Raw genomic sequence first — 22,327 nt, 5'->3', positions numbered from 1 at the left:
TGAGAGCTGGAAAGGAAAGCGCCCCGCCACCTGCCGCCCTTACCACCTTCTCTGAAAGGATAGAATCCATTTCTGGGCGTTGGAGGGAGTACTCACTTATGCTGGCCAACACTGAGCCTCTTGTCCAGTTGGGAAGGTCAAAGGCCTTGTTCTCACTAAATAAGCTAAAGGATTTCATCTGTGCCCTCGGTCTTCTGGACTCCCTTAGCATCTTGCCCCGCCTCCCCACCCGCAATGGCCACCTCTTATAAGCTCCCAGAATGCGGTGTCCACAATCTCTAAAACACAAACCAGACGCATTGGGTAGGCATCAGCCACCCGTGAGGTACCTCAGGACTCACCCACACACGCTTGGTCAGGTGCAGCGCTGGTCTAACGTTCACCTGAAATGTATGTGAGAATCCTTGCCTGGCAGCTACTACTACCTTTCAGCCTACAGCCTCTTTTACCCCCAGCCACGTGGAATTTGGTTTGACCTCTGTTCTCTTAAACAGGAGCGTCACATTTCCAGGACTCTCATGAGAGAGTTGAGTAACATTCTTGAATCACCCAGAGTTACAGCAAGAACGTAAAAGGCACAGTAAACACCAGGCTCGTGGCAAAGACGGTCTCACGCCTATTCAGACAAGTCCCCCAGATGGCAAGGGGGACAGTGACACTTCTCCAGGAAAGGCCACTAAAATCACCCCTAGTGGCTTCAGCTTTCCTCTTGCAGATGCAGATTTTCCATTCCCTCCTGGGTGTCTGAAGGCATCACAGCCACTCTAGATAGACGCCAGTTCTCTAAAGGCTTACCAAAGCCTTGACAGGGGAGGGGACAGTGGGAGACTGTCTATCCCCTTCTTGTGGCCTCAGATGACTTTTTCTAGACACCGGGGTAACACAGCCTCCACTGGCCGTGGGGCCTCAGCCAGATTCTAGGAAATGCTATGTGGTGGTTGTCAGGGGGGATGAAAGAGAAAAATCAAGGGTGAGCTGCCTCATCAGCACTTTGAGGCCAGGGACACACACACACACACACACACACACACACACACACACACACACACACACACACACGATCCGCTGAATCAGTGACCGTGGGGGACGGAGGTGGCGGGCGCTGCCGCTGGTTGGTTATCATCCAAGACCAGCCCAGCTGGACTCAGCCCAGCATGGCTCCATCAGGAATGTGATTCCGCTGTGTTTTCTGGCGGACTAAAGAGGACTATAAATAATGGAGTGCTGGTAGGCGCTGAAGGCCGCTCACCGGTTCTTTCAGAATACACCTCCCTCCTCAGCACATCCTCCATAACCTGCTCATGACCCCAGGGACTGGGCGCTCTCTCTGAGTTCACAACATGAGGCAGTGACTCCAGAAATCCTATGATGACCCCACAGGACAATGAAGGAACACTTCTAGACTCAATGTTGGCAGTTCCCTACAGATCAGAAGTGACAGACGTTACATATGGGGTGGCCAGGACTCATGAGTACTGGCTCAGCTGTGGCCTAAGCACCTCAAGAGGCTCTCTGGGCATATAGCACTGCTTATAGTGCTGACTTGCCACAGCACTTGTGAGGTTTTGATGAAATACAGACTAGGCTACATATTAATGTATGAACACACAGATCAGCTAACTGTCACCGTCTTTGTCATCCTTTGCTGTCATCGTTCTTTGCTCTGAAAGGTCTCCCCCCCCCCCAGCTCTTCTTGGCCACTCCGAACCATCAACACACTACTAGTTATGGCTCAAGCCCTCCCTCCACTGGGATCCTTCCAAGACCTTCCAGATCCCAGAATAGCACTCATGGGAGCATGGAATGGGTTGTAAGCGTGAAGGGCAAAAGTATCGTGTGCAAGAGAAGGCTACTGACACAAGAAAACGTGCCAAGAGCAAGGCTCCCTAGCCCAGCAAGGAGATATACTCCTGTAATCCCAATACTTAGGAGGCTGAGACAGGAGTTAGTCTCAGCTACATAGTGAGTTTCAGTGCAATGGGGGAGAAGGGGTTTCTTAAGAAACCACACAACCGGGCCGCAGAGATGGCTCAGAGGTTAAGAGCACTGACTGCTCTCCCAAACGTCATGAGTTCAATTCCCAGCAACCACATGGTGGCTCACAACCATCTATAACGAGATCTGGTGCCCTCTTCTGGTGTGCAGGCAGAATGCTATATACATAATAAATAAATCTTAAAAAAAAAAAAAAAAGAAAAGAAAAGAAAAGAAAGAAAGAAAAAAAGAAACCACACAACCGGCCGGATGGTAGTGGCACACGCCTTTAATCCCAGCACTCGGGAGGCAGAAGCAGGTGGATCTCCATGAATTCGAGGCCAGCCTGGACTACAGAGTGAGTTCCAGGCCAGCCAGAGCTGTTATACAGAGAAACCCTGTCTTGAAAGACAAAAACAAACAAACAAAAAGAAACCACATAACCAGGGTTGAAGAAACCGCTCGGTGGTTAAGACAGAGCACCGCTCTTGCAGAAAACCTGAGGTTGCCCCACCAACCACCACCAACTCCAGCTCTAAGGGATCAGGCCCCTTCTAGTAACCACGGGCACTGCATTTACATGGTGCACATGTGTACAAGAAGGCACACATACAAATGACTGAAAATAAAGTTTAAGTTGGGCTTAGTGGCACATGCTTTTAATTGGGAGGCAGAGACAGGCAGATCTCTGAGTTGAGGATGGCCTGGTTTAAATACTGAGCTCTGGGACAGTCAGGAGTCAGAGACTCTACCTCAAAATAAATAAAATAAAAGGTAAAGTAACACATAATACATTCTTTTTATTTGTTTTTTTTTTTTTTTGAGACAAGTTTTCTCTGTGTAAAGCTCTGGCTGTCCTGGACTCTCTTTGTAGAAAAGGCTGGCCTCAAATTCAGAGATTGTCTGCCTCTGCCTCCTGAGTGCTAGGATTAAAGGCGTACGCCACTACACCTGGCACCATAATACAAAACCTACAGGAAGAACCCAGCAAGAAAGAGCCCAGGACAGAAAAAGCTACCCAGAGAAACCCTGTCCCTGAAAACAAAAACCAAACAACGAACAACAACAAAACAGCACGCTCTACAGAGAATACACCCATAGGTAGCTACAGGTGTGTTTGAGGTACTCCACTACATCATATTGAATCTGTTCACTAATGGGTCACTCATTAAATAAGATGTCTGACCGGCAACTGTACGGGTTTTATGAGAAGATCATGCCTGGTGACTTTTCATATTGTTAAGCACGCCATTGTCACCGGACCATAACTTTCACTTTTAAAAAAGTTTAAAATATGAGAGCTGATGAGTTGCATTCCTGGAACCCACAGGATGGAAGAAGAGAAGACACTCCCTGTAAAGTTTGCCTCTGACCACCCTATCTGCTGTCACACACACACACACACACACACACACACACACACACACACACACACACACACCTGGCTAGCCAGAGGGTTTGTCTGTGGTGAGCAACACTCGCAATGCCAAGAGTGTAAAGCCCAGAGGCTGCAGCACCCTGAGCTGGGCGGGGTGTCAGGAAGTGATGCCCCTAAAGTGGAATCCTTTGGTTAAGGTCACAAAGGTGTGAAAGAGCTGGGGGTTGACACCAAAGTCTCTGACTCTAAAGCCTGCGCCCCGCCCTTCAGGACCGCATATTCCTCTTTTGTGACTCTCATTCTTGGAAACCATAGAGCAGTGAGCAAAAACAGCAAAGGCACGGGGAACTTATACCAAACCTCTGGACCTACTGCTGCCTCACAGGACACTTCAGGCCTCTCTAAGGAAGATGCTCCTCATTTAAAAACACCCAAACACATAAAATAATGAAAACAAACACTTCAGAAAACATTGCTGTCCATAACTCAAATACTGGTGACAAAGGGACAGGGTAGTGGCACCCTTCCCTTCCTCAAATCACCCAATAGGGGAGGGTAAAGCTGCTCCCTCCAGCCACCTAATTTGGTGACTCATTTCCCAACACACACACAATGTAATTTTAAAAATTTAAAATATGATGGAAGTCGTGGCACATGCCTTTGATCACAGCAGAGATTCAGATCTAGGGCTGGGTAGCCAAAGGGTTTGTCTGGTGAGCAACGGGTCGGGTGAGCACTGGAAAGCTGTAAGCCTCCAGTAGGGAATTCTTCACCTACAATGCCAACAGTGTGTAAAAGCCACCCAACCGGAAGCCCACTTTCTGCCGGACTCTTATCAGATATGTAAGGTCAGGGAGATAAAGGCTTCCAACTCTTCCAGGGAACTCGCCTGTCACAGGAAAGACTGGGCACTGAAGTGGCAGTTGGCTAGCCACCTGAACATGACATTCAATGTCACCTGGGGTCACATGACATCAGTAATTGATTTGAGCAATTCATCACTCCAGGGTTGTCTAAAAGCTTTTACAGGGTGATCTGGTACCTGAGCACATGTTTGTTTGGTGTGTGTGTGTGTGTGTGTATGTGTACACTTTGTTTTGTTTTTAAGGTTAAGTAAGGGACAGGGGCCAGTTGAATGTCCCAGTAGGGTCTATTTTCAACCATTAGGTACTTGCCACTAATTAAAATAGATCGCATCTGCTCTTCCCATAAGCCCAGCTCAGTAGACCAGCCAGCCAAAAGGTGATTGGCCTGCTATTTTGAAGCTACCTTGCCCATTCCTCCAATGGCAAGTATACTGAGAAACGGCAGTGTCCTGGGGCAGGGTTGGGGCTGGAGCATGGCTCAGGCTACTCATTAGCCTTGGGTTTGGAGTTTTGAGATGAGGCCTTACTCTGTAGGCCAGGCTGACCTCAAAGTCACGGCAATCCTTCTGCTTCAGCACTTCCCCACAAGCCCCTGAGTGCCGGGATTACAGGTGTGAGTCACCAACTCAGCTGAAACTCAAAAAAGGTGGTGCTCACTCCGGCCCCTGGGTTAGCGCTGAGCCCTGCACATCCCCAGCAGCCGTTTACTCCTAGCCTCTCCATTCACTTTGTCACCGACCTGGGGCAACGAACAAGCCATCACCTTTGTGTTTTCTACTTTCCACTGATTTATTAAAAGACTATCGGTAATTTCTATATTAAGAGTATGATTAAAGCTTATCCTGAAAGTTAAAAACAAAGGCCAGGATGCTAGAGAGATGGCTCAGTGGTGAGAGGCATGTACTCCTCTCTTCCAAGGGACCTGGAGGAGAGTTTGGTTCCCAGCAGCCACTGTGCAGCTCACAACTGCCTCTAACGTCAGCTCCAGGAACTGGACACCCTCTTGTGGCCTCCCCGAGTACTGCACCCATGTGCTCCAACTCACACTCTACCCAGAAACATAAATAAAAAATAGAAGGGACAGCTGGGCAGTGGTGGCGCACGTCTTTTAATCCCAGCACTCAGGAGGCAGAGGTAGGAGATCTGTGAGTTCGAGGCCAGCCTGGTCTACAAAGGAGTCCAAGACAGTCAGGGCTACACAGAGAACCCCTGTCTCAAAAAAAAAAAAAAAAAAAAAGGGACTTGAGTCTATGCAGAGGCAGATCTCTGTGAGTTCAACACCAGCCTGATCTACCTACATAGCACATTCCAGGCCAGCCAGGGCTACTCCGTCTTAAAAAATAAACACAGAAATGAAATTAAAATGAGTCGAAAACTAAATCCATCATCATAAGTCTGTGGGTCAAATATCTCTCTGCCATTAGTTGCATGGACGACAGCTCCTAAGATCCCCACAGTGGCTGGTTGCAGCCTAGGTGCTGACTCGAGCTGGAGGAAGGGGAATGGTATTTAAACAGATCATTTCTGCTCATACATAATACCTTTAAGGCACAGGCCACAGGACTCAGTGTGAATCTGCCAGATGGAGAAAAAGGGTCACAGCATACATGGAAGTTCATGGGGTTCTTAAGTGTCAGCATGTCAGGACACCAGTCCGACATAACTATATAATATGGTCTGGGTAAATAGCTGCCAGAATATGTCATGTCAAAAGCAGCTACAGCCGGGCATGGTGGCGCACGCCTTTAATCCCAGCACTCAGGAGGCAGAGTTCGAAGCCAGCCTGGTCTACAAAGTGAGTCCAGGACAGCCAAGACCACACAGAGAAACCCTGTCTCAAAAAACCAAAACCAAACCCAAGCAAACAAACAAACAAACACCCAAACAAACAAACAAAAAAGCAGCTACAGCATAGAGCTGATGAAACCAGGCTACAAGCACCTAGCAAGTGTCCTTGTCAAAGACTCTTGTTCTCAAGAAGGTTGGAAAATGTCTTCAAAAAAGGCTGGAATAAAAAAATTTTAAAAAAATTTAAAAATTAGGGCTGGAGAGATGGCTCAGTGGTTAAGAGCATTGCCTGCTCTTCCAAAGGACCCTGGTTCAATTCCCAGTACCCACATGGCAGCTCACAATTGTCTGTAACTCCAAGACCTGAAACTCCTACACTAGCACAGGCACATAAATTAAAATAAATAAAATATTTTTTAAAAAATAAATTAATAATAATACTTTTTTTTAAAGGCTTGAGTGTGACTATCACTGAGGGATGGATGGATCTAGAGTCAAAATGACTAGAATACTGCATGGCAGCCCAGCCAAGTGGCAGTGAGGGCCAGATACGGGGCCATCCTACTGTATTGGATTTCCCAGTGTAAGAGGGCTGATGGGACTTTCAGTGGTGAACCTGGGAGCATCTTAAGCAAACCTAGACAACCAGGTTGCATTGGGTTTACACACAGGACTCCCAGCCCTTGCTGGCGGCCCAACGCCAGTAGCAGCAAATGGCCAGCTCACTCACTAATACACAAATAGACTGCTAGACACTCAGTTCCTAAGCTGACCCTATGGCAATTATATGCCCCCAAAAAGGAACCCACCCATACCTGTCCAACAGTAGCTAGCCAGTGGCCTCTGGGGACAGCATGGGCTATATAAGACCCTATCTTTTAAAACAAATTGATGCAACAACGATCAGGCGTTCGCCACCCACTACGCAGAGGCTATCAGTCCAATCTTTGCTTAGATTGCCAGCACCTCATAAACCCACTCATTAACTTGCTTGTGTGCAAGCGGATGACTCGGGCCTCCACTGCATGGATATTGCCATAATACAGAGCAACCAAGATAAGCAGCTGGCACACAACACGTCACTAAGCCGGTCTCCCTTTACCGTGCCTCATGCTTGCGTTATATGGCCCTGTATCGCTCTCTAATTGTCTCGCCTGCGTAAGCTTTATCTCCCCGAGGACAATTCTCGATCTTCAAAGGCAGGACACGGGAGCTTGGCACAGCGCTGCCTCGCAGATCACTGAACCCTGGAGAGGACTTTGTGGACCAAACTGAGCCAGAGTTCCCCCCAAAGAAGAATGAGGGCATTGTGCTAAATATGTGGGAGGCACACGGAAAATTAAACATGCCGTTGGTGGTGTGCTTCAGGGCTGGGGATTGGCCCAGAGCTGACTGAAATCTCAACGCCACCACACCTGCTTGCTATGGGACTATTCTCCGTGAGTGACTTTCCTTCTCTGTAGAGTACCTGCCATTGAGATGCTGAGAGTGCGCTAGCGCAAGACTATCTGTTATTTGGTCTTTGACAGTTTAGCTTCTGTCTCAGTGACCGTACCTAGTGCGAGGATGCGTCCATGGATTTGAGTTTCACTTATAGCCAATGACTAGGGGACTATGCATCTTCTCACAATTCATTATGGTGTGTGCTCTGTACTTAAGGATAACCTTTTATGTAAGGTGCTATGCAGTGTTCCTTCAGACAAAGATACACTTCCAATATGGCGACGTTATAAGCACCGCTAGGAACACAGGAACTTATTCCAGGTATAGAGTTGAACTGTCATATACAACACTTGTCACCTGTCTGTCATACACCCCATACCACCCGGCCTGACCTTGTTTTAAAAGTGTTTTTAGTCAAGCACTTGCTAAGGGCCCCAGAGCTACACACAGGCCCAGGCACCACATGCTCACACATGCTCACACACCACATGCTCACACATGCTCACACTCACACCTGGTAGCCTTGGCTTATTCAGGTTTGGCCTGACTCCTGGCTCAGCCTGTCGTTAGTTGTGTGAACTTGGGCGAATTATTTAACCATCCAAGCTGCATATTCTAAAAGGGAGGATAAAATATCTTTCTCAGGGGCTGACAAGAGGGCTTCAAATGGGAAAGGATTTGCTGCAAAGCGTGACAAATCAAGTTCCATCCCTAGGACCCACATGGTAGAAAGAGAGAGAAGAACTCCAGAACTACAAAAAGCTGACCTCCATACTCACTCAAGAGCGCGCGCACAAACACACACACACACACACACACACACACACACACACACACACACACACACACCAACTAAACACAAACATGTATACCTCATGGAATTGTTAGTTTATGTATGTGCATCAGGGCCTGAGAAGTGCCTCAGCAATTACAAGCACTTACTGCTCTTAAGAGGTTCGAATCCCAGTGCCCATCTATAACTCCAGTTCAGTGGACCCAATGCCCTCTTCTGACTTCCCAAGGCTCCCAGCATGCACATGACATAGAGGCATGCAAGCAAAACACTCAGCTATGCAAAAAATAAACACAGGGAGGGGCTGTCGTAGGGACATATAGGCTGTCCTCCAGAAGTCAATGCTTTTATCAGAATGCCAAAGCGAAATATAGACATGTTTCCAGTCCAAATGAGACAGGGGAACGCTAAGTACTAATGGAGAGATCACAGCAGAAGAATTCCCAAGGGCCTCTCTCCACACTTCAAGGGGCCCTTTGAAGATCTGGGAACACACACGTTCAGTAACCCTGAACAAGGACACACGCTCAGCGCTGGGGCCAGGCAGGTCACAAGGCTTCAGCAAATATACTTCTTTTGGAATTGTGCAGAGTCTTGTTAAGCCAGGTCTCAAGGAGACTCTCTAAAGGTGTCCCTCAAGGACACACAGCCATCCAAGGTCAGGTAACAACACAGGCTGGCCTTCCACAGCCTGACCCCTGCATGGCCTCTATGGGACTCAAATGCGCTGGCCCCCAGCCGACTGCTCAGCCCCTCCCTCAGGTTCTCAAAGACTGCCCCTTGACTCTTCCACTGGCGCGGGCTCTCTCCCTGGCTCCCCAAATAAAGAGCTCATGCTAGTACCCCCACCTCTTAGGCACCTCATGAGTGCTGGTCTACAACATGGTTGCCGTGACAGTAAACGAACAAGCTCTGCCCATGCCAGGTTCCACCGCTACCTCAGGGATGCCACCACCAAAGCCACACTGTGCAGGTTCAACCTCCTGGTAATGATCTTCTCTCCCACTGTCCATCACAAACCCCGCCCCATCCCACCCCACCCCCAGGGCCATGGCTATGTCTCCCAGACACCCAGCCTGTGCTGATGAAAACTACCATGGCCCTGAAGATTCTGTTCACACCCGTCAGAAGCATCCATCCTCTCCACCATAGCAACAGAAGGAAGGGCCTGCATTTCAAGACCACACGCAAGGCCTTCTGGGATCTAGTCCTCCCCTCCATCTGTTGTGTGGCTATTTCCTTTAGATTAGAAGGGTCCTTCCTGGAGGGAGGTTGGTGGATATAGAGGAAGGTAACTAGGAAAACCAGGAAGCCACGAATTCAAAAGGCCCCTCCCCCAAGGCTATACAAACAGGGGCAGATGCTATGAGGAAGGAGACTCGGGATGCCTGCAAGTTGCAAGGAACCGTGGCTTGCGGCTTTCGGGGGTCACTAGTGCTGGAGTGAGCTTTTCAGACACGCAGCTGTCCTAGTCATCCATGCTTCTGTCAGTGGCCCCAATAAACCCATGGGCTCACAAGGCTGGATGGGCGTCTGCTTCCCCAAGAAAGTCAAATAATATTGTCTTTCCAATGTCAGTCTCTTGCTGGGTGGAATCATAAAAAAGATGATCTAGCCGGGTGGTGGTGGCGCACGCCTTTAATCCTGGCACTCGGGAGGCAGAGGCAGGCGGATCTCTGTGAGTTCGAGGTCAGCCTGGTCTACAAAGCGAGTCTAGGACAGCCAAGGCTACACAGAGAAACCTTGTCTTAAAAAAAGGAGAGAGAGAGAGAGAGAGAGAGAGAGAGAGAGAGAGAACAAATTTTAAAAAGAAAGGTTATCTAAATAGATTAAATAGAGCTCAACCACCAGCTTCTTATTTCATTCAGTCTTAAGTCTTAGGGACTGAAGAGATGGCTGGCTTAGCAGTTAAGAGCAATGGCTGCTCTTGCAGAGGACCTGGATTCGATTCCCAGCACCCACATGGCAACTCACCACCAACTGATGCTCTCTTTTGGCCTCTGCAAGCAGACACATATGTGGTATACAGATATACATGCATGTGAAACATCCATACACATGAAAACAAAACAAATACTTTAAGGAAGTATTACTGGAATATATACAGTGGTTCTTCACAATTCTTGCAGTTTACTTTAACTTATAGGACTTCCCCATGGAGCTCACGGAATGATCCGAACACTGCAAATGGCTCTGACCAGTTCGCCTACAATGAATGTGCCCGTCAACCATGGCTGTCGTGGTTAACCACCACCGCGTGCTATCTATGTGGTACTGGAAAACCCAAACTGAATCAAGCCTTGCTCTCAGCACAGGAGTAGAAAACCAACGGCTGTGAGGAGTACCCAGGGAGGGCTGGCTGACACAGAAGAGTTTTGACTCTAGCAGGCCAAGCTGTCAGAGGTCCATCCCTGGCGGTGATGGCATGTGCCTTTACCCCCAGGATCTCCAGAGGATCTCTCTGTGAGTTTCAGGCTAGCCCGGTCTATAGAGCAGATTCCAGGACAGCTAGAGCTACACACACACACACACACACACACACACACAAGACTAGTCCTCTGTATCTCTGAACAAAACCAACCAAGTGGACTCCCGGTCCAGCGCTCCTTGGAGCAGTCCCCCCCCCCCCCCCCCCCGCCCCAACAGTACCTGTCCCATCCGGAGTCGACCTCACGAAGGTGGGCAGCATTTTCACAGCTGCAGTAGGGTGTGTGGTAGCTCCTAGCCCTTTCTCCATCTCCTTGCGGAAGCGCCTAGAAATCTCCAGAAGGGTCTCATCTGAGAGACGCATGTGGTAGAGATATTGGTCAACCTGAAAGGGGGAAGAAAATAGGTTAAGTGAATTATAGTATCCATGCATGCCTTCTTCAAATATCACTCAGCCTGTCAAGCACCTCTAGTCAGGCTTGTTGTTTTTAAGATTTATTTTATTTATTGTATATCAGTGCTTTATCTGCCAAAGAAGGCATCAGATCACATTATAGATGGTTGGGAGCCACCATGTGGTTGCTGGGGCTTGAACTCAGGATCTCTGGAAGAGCAGCCGGTGCTCTTAACCATTGAGCCATCTCTCCAGCCCACTAGTCAGGCTTGTAACCCAAGCATTCAGGGGGCTGAGGTTGAGGCAGGAGGATTGCAAGCTTCAGGGTCTCCTGAGCAACAGTGAAAACCAGTCTCCTTTTGTGTTCTCCTGAGGTGGCAGTTGAACTCCCCTAGGATGGATTGAACGGCAGCTGTGCAGGGCAACCCACAAAAACCTGCCAGGCCCGGTGCATTCCTAAACACTCTTTGGAGGCGGCAGCAGCAGCAGCAGCAGCAGCAGTTCAAAGCCATCCTCCTGATACATAAGGCCGACTTAGGCCACACGAGACCGACCAAACAAAAACCAAACTTAAATTCATTACTGGAAAGTCGAGAAGCCGGGGTTGGCGGCACACACCTTTAATCCCAGCACTCGGGAGTTCTGTGAGTTCGAGGCCAGCCTGGTCTACCAAGTGAGTCCAGGACAGCCAGGGCTACACAGAGAAACCCTGTCTTGAAAAACCAAAATGAATGAATAAATGAATGAATGAATAAAATAATAGAGAGAAAGAGAGGGAGGGAGAGAGGAAAAGTTGGGGAAAGGGGGAGAAAATTTGCAATAAAGTTAAGACACTCAACAGCAAGCATCCTGTAGCAGAGGCTCTCCAGGCCTCCCTATTTTCACACAAGCCAGCCCTGTCTATCCAATCACCTCTCACCCCAGGGCCAGCAGCCATTTCCTTCTTCCTGGTTTTTACACAATCTTCAGTTTTACTTTTTAACTCTTTCCCTCTTCTTTCCAACCCAGGCCCCACCCCCCACCCCCCTAGACTCTACAGTTCCTCCTTTTTCAAATCTCTTACACATTTCCTGCTGTGAAGGTTTGAATAAGAGTGGCCCCCATAGGGTCATACATTGGAATGCTTAGTCCCCAGGGCGTGGCAGATTAGGCTTGTTGGGAGTGGGTGAGGTCTTGTAGGAGTCCCACCCACCCCACCCCCACCCCTCTACTGCTCCAGCCCAGAGCCTGTCTAATTACCACCACAATGATAGTAGACTGAACCTCTGAAACTGTAGGCAAGCCCCCCAATTAAAGGCTTTCTTTTTTTTTTATAAGAGTTGCCTTGGTCATGGTCTCTTCACAGCAACAGCGCAGTGACTAAGACACCATTAAACACCCTAAGCCCCACATAAGCTAGCCCACCTCCTAACCACAGGGCACGTCTCTGCTCTGTGTGACATTCTGTGGTCTAAGTCCAAGCTGTCCTCCCCTGCGTCGAGGACCCTGGGGGGGTCATCCCATCCTGCCAGCCCTGAAGACCTCCCTCCTGAAGGCAACAGTCAGACCTCCCAGCTCTCCCAAGGACTCAGCTTTTTCTTGCCTCGTACCTAATCCACAGTTTGGAAATAATGCTATTGGCTTTCCTGTTTAGCCACACCCCCGATAAAACCCACCCAACAGGCATTTACCCCTAACTTACTGAACACCAGAGCATCATCTGCTCTTGTGAGGAGGGGCTGCCTAGGAGGAGCTGGCTTAGAAGGGAGCCAATACCAGAGTATTCAAATAGCCCAGGAAGCCTCCGGACACAGACGCAAAGACAGCCGGCCTGGCAGGTCAAGGGGACAGTTGGTCCTTTTCTGGATATTGTCACAAATGTGAAACACGGCACAATTAGAGGCGGTACTTTACTATTTCCAGGGAGAGGAGAGACCCGGAATCTGCCCCCTCCTCACCGTTTGCCAAGGAGGTAGAAGATCCCAGAGCCTGCACTGCCCAGTGCTGAGTCCTGCTGCCACTATCTAAGTTATGTGTACAAAAAAGCAAAACTCCGCCCCTCCCCCTCACCGCCCCCCCCCAATCATTCTACTTGAAAGTGCTTTACCAACTGAGCTGTCCCCAGCCCATGTTTGGGGTGTTAATTGTTCTCATCCTTAACTCCAAGAATGAAGTTAAAAGGCTGCCCTTTCCTCGAGGCCTGTTACCCTTTGATCAGAAGATCATAATCACCTTTCAGTAGCAGAGAAAATAAACGACAATAGCAACGTGGCCATTGACAGTGGGCAAACACCGCCAGCCAGCGTTGCTTACTAACCGCAAGGCCCCACCTGACTTGATCACCATTGTCTTGGGTAGACAGCCCTGTCTTCCAGGCCTCTGCGTCCTACCCCCGTCCTAAGCATGCCACCAGTGCCCAATTCCTTCCTTGGTGGGTGCCCTGCACTGGATGAATGGCAGCCACGGGAAATGGAAGTGGGAAATGAGGTGCAGCCTCCAGAAGCAAACCCTTCCGTTTGCCCCCCAAAACACATCCACTCCTAGGAAGGGGAGCCCTAGACTGACTAGCACAAAAGCCTAAGTTTGACTGTGCCCCTCCTGACCTCGGGCTACCTCCTTCAGCTCCACCCTCAGTTTAGAACCCCGTTTTCAATCACACCCAAATCAGTCTCTGATAACTTCTGCTTGGTCACTGTCCTGCTACTTGTGATAAGAGTTCCCAATCTTAGCTGCAATGCAGAATCACAGGAGAAGCTTTCGGAAGCCTTTTGTTTGAGTCTGGGTGTGTGGGTGTGTGGGTTAACTTCATTTTGTCATTTCATTTTAGTTTTCTGTCTTATTGGTTTTGCTAATTTTTTAATTTTTATTTTGTTTTGGAGAGAAAGCAAATTGGGTGGGTAGGGAGGCAGGTAGGATCTGGGAGTTGATGAAGGGGAAAAGACATCATCAAAATATATTATATGAAATAGTAAGCATAATAATAAGCATAATAATAAGCATCATAATAATAATAATAATAATAATAATAATAATAATAATAAATAATGCCCTAAATGCAGGTGGCACCGGCTTGTGATCTCAGCACTTGAGAGGCAAAGGCAGGAGTAACAGGAGTTCAAGGTCATCCTTGGCTACATTGAAAATTTGAGGATGGCCTAGGCTCTAAACATTCGTTCCAGGCTGACCAAATGAACACCTCTAGGGTTGAGGGGTGCAACATCCTTACCTCCTTCATAGGCAGGTTCCCATGGTGTCTGTAATGTGACCAGGTTCTTCTAGTCAGTGTTGCTTTAGGTCATTTTCTTTTATTCTGCTAAATCTTTCAAGTAAGTGGCTCAAGCTGTAAACCCAGCATCCAGGAGGCCGAAACAAGAAACTTGCAGTAAAGTTGAAAGCTAGCCCCAGCTACGAAGTTCTGAGCCAGCCTGGGCTACAGAGTAAGTACTTTAAAGAGAGGAACAGCCAGTGGGGTTTGGGGATAACTCAGCCAGGAAAAAAAAAGTGCTTGCCTTGCAAACATGAGGACCTAAATTCCACTCCAAGAATCCATATTTTAAACAGCCAGGGGGCTAGAGATGGCTCAGTGGTTAGGAGCACTGCTTGCTCTTCCAGAAGATCAGGGTTCAATTCCCAGCAACCTCATGGTAGTTCAGAACCGTCTGTAATTCCAGCCCCCGAACATCTATCCAACACCCTCTTCTGGGCTCCTGTGCACGAGGCACACACATGATGCAGACATTCAGAGTTGAAACACCCATACACATAAAAAGAAAAGAAAAAGAAAGCCAGGCGTGATGGCATAACACTTGGAATCCCAGCATCGGAAGGAAAGGGAATCAATCCCTGGGCCTCGCCGGCCACCCAGCCTGGCCTAATTGGCAAATCCCAAACCAACGATCAACTGTCTCAAAGAAAAACATTTTAAAAATGGATTATGATTCGAAAACAACACTCAATAATGCCCCCATGGCTTCCACACGCGTGTGCAAGTATTGAATGTGCCACATGCACACACAAGAAAAGCCAGACATGAAAACATTAGGCCAAGGGTGAAATAACCCAGTGTTGACTGATCCAGGCTTAGAGGGCTTGGAAAGACAAAGCTGACACTTTCTGGGAAGAGATCTAAGGAGCTGGGACTAGCAAAGTGGAACCATGCGTGCCAAATCCAGCTACGTGGCACACACACAACTTCCACAACAATGCAAAAGTATGTCAGCGTCTTCACTATAAAATGGGGTGAAGAGTCCCCCACAGTAAAAACAGAATTGAAGTGCCACACATAAAGCTCTCGCACTATGTCTTTTCTTTCTGCCTCTTCCTGTTCTAGAACTTTCTCAGCCAAGTGGCATCTTTGGAGGGCCAAAGACAATTCTCAAGCACACTTAACCACACTCAAGGCTTAACAGAGCAGGGCCCACTTCCCCGGATTGTCCTCTTCTCTTTCTGTGGTGGTGGTGGTGGTTGTGGGGCTGTGGGGGCTGTTGGGTGGGATGGGGTGGGGGTGGGGTGCTTCTCTTTAGGTCTATAGGTGAATGGGAGGTGAAAAGCAGAAGGCTTCCTTGCTGGTGGGGGTGGAGGGGGTGGTCACCGGCGGGTCTGAGCAAAACTGGCTGGGGTCAGGGAAGGGAAGGCTGCGAGGTTACCCAAGGCAAGGGCGTGTCAGAGATAGCACTTCTGGCTGATAGGCTTTCAGCAAGGCTGAGGAGATTAGAACTTCCTCCTCGTTGGGCAATTTGGGTCAGTTTCATTTCTCCCACGACACCAGTCTGGCACTGACTCTTCCTCCAGAGTTGGAGGTGGAGACAGGACAAGGCTCTAAGGAAAAGCAAAACCCCATCCAAAACGGAAGGCGGTGTCATCCACCCTTTAAGTAACTACCATGTTCCTCCAGACCTGCACATATGAGGGAGGTAGGATGGAGCGGGCATGGCGGCTCATGTCTATGGTAGAATGGAGCGGGCATGGCGGCTCATGTCTATAATTCCAGCACTAAGGAAGCTAGCTGAGCCAGGAGAATCACAAGTTTGAGGCCAGCCCTGGCTACATAGCAAGACCATGTCTCATCAAAACAAAACAGAAATCTTGGAAAGGAAGAAGCATGCAAAGATCACAGGAACATTTTAAAGCAGTCATGTTGTTGACTGAGTCTCCCTCAGCCAGTCAGTCTCCGGCAGGACTTGGGCGTCAGGACATCTGGCTCCCAGATTCACCACACTTTCCGCTATATGCCAGTGAGGTGAAAATTCTGATTCCAAAAGAGCTCCGTCCTTTTGCCTTGTCAAGAAGGGCAAAGCTCTTCACTCAACTACTTGGTCAAGAAATCCTTTGAGGGGCTGGAGAGGTGGCTCAGCGGTTAAGAGCACTGACTGGACTACTCTTCCAGAGGTCCTGAGTTCAATTCCCATCAACCACATGGTGGCTCACAACCATCTATAATATGATATAATGTGATCTGATGCACTCCTCTGGCCTGCAGGTGTGCACACAGGCAGAGCACTGTATATGTAATAAAGAAAAAAAAATCCTTTGAGGACTGGAGAGATGGCTCAGAGGGTTAAGAGCACTGGCTGCTTTTGCCAGTTCAATTCCCAGCAACCACATGGTAGCTCATATCCATCTATAATGAGATCTGCCGCCCTCTTCTGGCAGACACACATGCAGCCAGGATGTTGTGCACATAATAAATAATAAATAAATAAATAAACAAGGAATTTTTTGACCAGCTGGGCAGTGGTGGCACACACCTTTAAGCCCAGCACTCAGGGAAGTGGAGGCAGTTGTATTTCTGGGTTGGAGGCCAGCTTGGTCTACAGAACAGCCAAGGCTACACAGAGAAATTTTGTCTCAAAAAAAAAAAAAGAGAGAGAAAAAGAAAAGAAATCCTTTGACTGAGGAAGCTAACCTAAATCACCAAAGCCCTTCAGGAAGCAGACAGAACATAAATAACACAGCAACAACCAACTGTGCACCAGTCCTTTCTGCAGGACACACCTTCCTGGCAGAAGGTGACTTGAGGTGATCAAACAGGAAAAGAAAGCGACTGCACCAACTTTAACACATCAGAAAGAACAAAGCCATGAAAGGAGCCAGAAGCATATAGCTGACCACGCCTCTCCCCCACCCCTCGACTTCCTCCAACCCCAGCCTCCAGTCTTTGTCTATTCTTATTAATATTTAGAACTTTCTCTCCAGCGGCCCTGGAGGAACATTGGGCCAATCCTACTATTAGCCTTCAAGTTCAAGGCCTGTCTGATTCCTTAACACTTGTCCTGAAGAAGCAAGCACATGGGCTCGGCTCCAGCCTGGCTTCCTATAGGACAGTTAGGGAGGGCCCTGCCTTCTGCAAGTGACTTGGTCTCGTGTTTGACATCAACCACCAAGGCACATGGCACAGCAATCACACTGCATGAGACCATGCCACTGGCCACCACCTACATGAACACAGATGTGTCGTCATAAGATGATCAGCGAAAGAAACAGGCACAGTGGTATAGAAGCACCCACACTGGGAGGCCATTCGCATGAATCCCAAGGCAGGTCTATGTAGATATGGCTCATGCCAGTTCCAGGGTCGGTGGCGCATGCCTGTAATCCTGACCCTTAAGAGGTGGAGGCAGGAGAATCGAGAGTTCAAAGCCATCCTTGCTTATGCAAGCCTGGCCTACAGTGAGAAGCTTCACACACACACACAAACATATATATTAATTTTATATATAGATACTATTTTATATATCACATATCTGTAATTCCAGCTTAGGCAGGAAGAGCTCAAGTTCAGAGCCAGCCTGGACTACAAAGAAAGACCTTGTATAAATAAGAGAGTAAGAGAAACAAAAAGCAGACAACATGAACATGTCCCTGGCCTACCTAAGCAGTCAAAGCACCCAAGAGATCAGAGGGGCCAAGGAGGGGACGCCCCGCTTTAAACCTAGACACACACAGCCTTCCGCTGACCATGTGCTGACACACGCTTGCAGCCTAGTATTAAAAGAATTTCATATATATATATTTTTTGCATTATTCCTTTGCCAATGTTTTATCACCAGCCTTTGACAAGGAAGCCAAGGCTTGTAGAAGCTTCCCCAGACCACAAGCCTAGTCCCTGGCAAGGCCCATGACATCAGGTGGTCGGTCCAACCTGGGGCACAGGTGTGTCCACCCTAGGAAAGCTGGCAAAAGCTATCGATGCCCTCATTAATTATAATGTCCCAGCCTCCTCCCAGTAGAGCCAAGGTTTGAGCGCAGAGTATCCAGGGAAGACCAGGTGTCACTGATAAAGGCAGAAGGGAAGAGCCAGCGAAGAAGCCGGTAAGCTGCGTCCCCTGCTCTCTACGCCCAGTGGAAAATAACAGATCTGCTGAGTGCTGTCTTCAAATGAGCAGAGGAGGTTCTTCTCTGGGAGACTCCAGCTCTGACGCACGCGCGGCGTGTTTGTGAGCCCGAGGCAGTGCGGTAAGTGTGGAAGGATAGGAAGAATGCAGGCCACTCCTCCAAGCTCCTGTTGCCCTGCGGTGAGTCACAGGCCTTCCTGTTTGGCCAGTTCTCTCCGGCACAGGGAATGAGACGACCCAGGAGGAGGCAGAGCTTGCCATGGGCCAGGAGGTGGGCACTGGGGGATACCCAGCCTGGGCCCTCCAGTCCCAGGTTTAGGTACTTCATCCCGGAGGGAGGCAGTGGTCCAACAGATAACAGGTCTCAGGGGTGTGTGTGACACCGGCTTTGTCCATTTGCCCATGAAGTTACTGAGCACCAGATTGAGTGTGCCAGGACTGGGCACAGAAGACAGCAGGGTAGAGGAGACAGCAGACTCTGCCAGCAAGAGGCAGATATGACAAATGCTCACAAACCTAAGGTGACAGACAACAGCAGTTTTTCTTACTGTAATAAAATACAGGCTTTACAACCACTTACTTTCTGTTTGCTTGTTTGCTTGTTTGTGTTTAGACTATAGCCCAGGCTAGCCTCAAGGCAATCCCAGTGCCCTGATCACCCAAGGGCTGGAATTTCCAAGTGGCGCATTTAGTTTCTTTTCCTTTTTCTTTTTTTTTTTAAATCAGCGTATATTAAAATCATTTTAAGAAATGATGGGCCAGAGGGGGAGTTCAAGAGGTCTGGCCCCTAGAAGAGTCACAGCAGCTAAGGAACATTAAGAGTGGGAGATAGCATCTTCCCAGGAGGAGCACACCAAATGGTCACCCAGTACCGCGTGCTCAGCCCAATACAAGTAACACTATTATAGAGACTGAAGAGGCTGTATTTACATATTTACAAAAAAGACATATATATCTATATGCACACATATGCACATTTATACACACTAAATATACACAGGCAGAAACAAACACAGGCAAAAAAAAATATGTAAACAAGGGGGGGGAATCCATGAATGAGAAAGAAAGCAAGGGGAAGTACAAAAGGGGCTAGAAGGAAAAAAGATATAATATTTTTATTATATATATATATATATATATATATATATATATATATATATATATATATATATATATTTGATTGTATTACGGTAGTGGAGCATACCTTTAATCCGAGCATTCAGGAGGCAGAGGCAGGTGGATCTCTGAATTCCAAGACCAGCCTGGCCCTACAGAGTTCCAAAACTATAGTATGTAGCCAGAGCTAGAGTGGAAAGCAAAGCAAAACAAAAGAGAAAAAGAGAGAGAGAGAGAAAAGAAATGACTGAGGCACCTCCATACCTCAGCATCACGCTCTTTGTTCACGTTCAGTTCTTGTCACCTGTCTTGTCCACCCCGCTTCTGCTGGTCCCTTCTTGTTCATAAACAGTGCCCTTTATGCTTTCATGTCTTTTTTTTTTTTTAACAAATCTAGATTCTGCATATGAGAGAATGTAACATTTATCTTTCTGAGTCTGGCTTATTTCAAGTCACATGAGAATCTCCTGTTCCATCCATTTTCCTGCAAGGACATAATTGCATTACTCTTAGTGGCAGAAGAAGATTTCCTGTGTTATCTACCACATTTTCTTTAGCCATCCATCTGCTGATGGACATCTAGGGTGTCACTATCTTGGCTACAGTAAACATGAATGTACGGCTGTCTTGGTTCTAGGCTGATTAGACATCTGCCTCTCATTCTCAGGAGTCCCAGAAGACCACAAACACCGGCTGAGTCTTCAGCATACTGTGTGATGCCAGCAGCTCTCAGGACTCAAGATGCATCGGTATTCAAGAAGGCTTGGCTATGGGTACCAACTTGGGGGACCATGACCACACCAGGAATACAGAGAACTAGCAACTCCAGACTGACACGTGCTCGTGCCTGACCCTGCTCTCCAGGCCACTACTCTCACTATGGGATGCTGACAGCATTTCCTTCATGTTCATCCGCCAGTCCTACCTACTGTATGCTCAGTTCCCTAGGGCACACCTCACCCCCTCTAGACAGCCCCAGGCCAGGGACTACAATCTGCATGGGAGCATCCATCCACTCTCTCATCCTTGTCTGTGGCCACTGTCCACCTGCTGAATCAACTTTCTCTGCGTCTGTCTCTCAGCTCCAAGTACAACCTAGAACTTCTACCCAACCCGAGACCACACCCATAACAACAGGCAAGACACCCAGACATGCCCGCATGCCCGCATGCCCGCATGCCCAAAACCAGGCTGGCTGACGGCTGTGGACATGGCAAGGCTATTCGCAGTGTCTGCTTTTACTCTCAAAGGTAGGACCAGTTTGCACAGTTAAGAGTCCTGCAGTGACAGCCCACAAAGTAAATCAGGACTTTGTCCTAAAAGGACCCACACCCAAGGATAACATTGAAGGCAAAGGGGCAGTGATCGGGAAACTGAGTTCCAGATTCAGGGCTTCTGGGAGAGTTCAGACCTGTCTCCTAGTACACCGCAGCTGCTTTCTTTCCCGTAAAAGGGTTTGGATGACATCATTCCAAGGTCCCTTTCCAACTGCCACCTGACTCATAACCCAATAAAACAGTCAACCATCTCCACTTGTCCCAGGCTTCTCCGCTGGGGGTTAAGTGCGAGGGCTCCAAAATGAGGCTGCTTGCCTGGGTTTGAATTCTGTCTTGCCCTTAGGCAAAGTACTGACCTGGTGCCTTTACCTGAATGAAGTAACAGTGTCTCTCTCCTCTGCAAGCCAGCTAGAGGGTGGCCTGAGAGATTCTGGTGCAGCACGTCTGAGATGCCAGCTCCTACTATGTACAAAAGATGTTTGTCTTTAAGCTCTTTGTAGGAGAGCTAGCATAGGTGCCTCAACACATAACATACCAGGTCTCTCGAGTGAGCCTTGGGCAGAAGCACTGCTGCAAATTTGATGCCAGCCTGAATTGCATAGACAGTAGCAAGCCAGCCTGGGCTACAGGGCAAGATCTTGCCTCAACCTCCCTCCAATAAAGACCTTTTAGAACACTGAGAAGAGCAACAGACCTTTATAGGGGAAAGGAGCAGATGACTCTCGAAGGCTGCATGGAAAGCACTGGAACAGGAAAAACTCAAGGAGTAAGTAGAGGAAACCCTTCAACTAGGAAAGAAAATGAAGCAGCTTCAAACACCCTCACTGAATCCCAACTAAAGTGGCCAGGTGGTTTGTCTCTCCCTTTATCAAGCAAAAGATGCTAAAAAGAAAAGTCAGGAGCCGTGCGTGGTGGCACAGACAGATCACTGTGAGTTCAAGGCCAGCTGGGTGTACAAAGCAAGTCCAGGACAGCCAGGGCTACACAGCCAAACCCTGTCTCAAAAATGAAAAGTTAGGCACAAGGGCTTTTAACAATATGGACTGACCCCATATCTCGAGGGATACCTGAAGCACTCAGGCCGGGACTATGAAGGAAGATGGGTGAGTGGATTGGTCCCCTTACTCGGAGGACTTGGGGACAGCCTCTGAGATAAGGCTTCACAAAGGAATATCCAGAGTTCTACAGACAGAAGCACTAGGCACTTATGGCCACCATAGGATGGGATTCTCTGCTGCTCAGGCCAAGACTTCTCCTGACTCCTAACTGAAGAAGACAAAACCTATTCCAAATCAGCAAGGTAGGCTGTGGTGGCGTGTCATGAGTTCAGGACTAACCTAGGCTATATAGTGAGTTCCAGCCCAGCCTGGACTACAGTATGAGACCCTGATGTTATATCCCCCCACCCCCAGTCCCTACAGAGACTAACTACTACATTGTAAAGAACTTGGAGCTCCCAGGGCCAGTAAAAAGAAAAACATTCAACAGCCCAGGGTCTGAATGCCCTGCTGTATATAGCTCCAGGAGACCCCATCTAATGAACCGAAAGAATGAGAGC

General features: G+C 48.4%; 1 protein-coding gene across 1 annotated transcript in view; it reads right to left on the bottom strand.

Moving 5' to 3' along the window:
• HK2 (hexokinase 2) overlaps positions 1-22,327 on the bottom strand; it is a 52,340-nt gene that overhangs the window by 24,666 nt on the left and 5,347 nt on the right. Inside the window, exon 2 of the mRNA XM_084765373.1 lies at positions 10,892-11,054. Coding sequence (XP_084621499.1) covers positions 10,892-11,054 — 163 coding nt within the window. The remainder of the gene's footprint in view (positions 1-10,891; positions 11,055-22,327) is intronic.

Source organism: Acomys minous (assembly GCF_964271855.1).
Source record: "Acomys minous genome assembly, chromosome: 17".
Classification (NCBI taxonomy): Eukaryota; Metazoa; Chordata; class Mammalia; order Rodentia; family Muridae; genus Acomys; species Acomys minous.
This window is presented reverse-complemented; position numbering and strand designations above follow the sequence as displayed.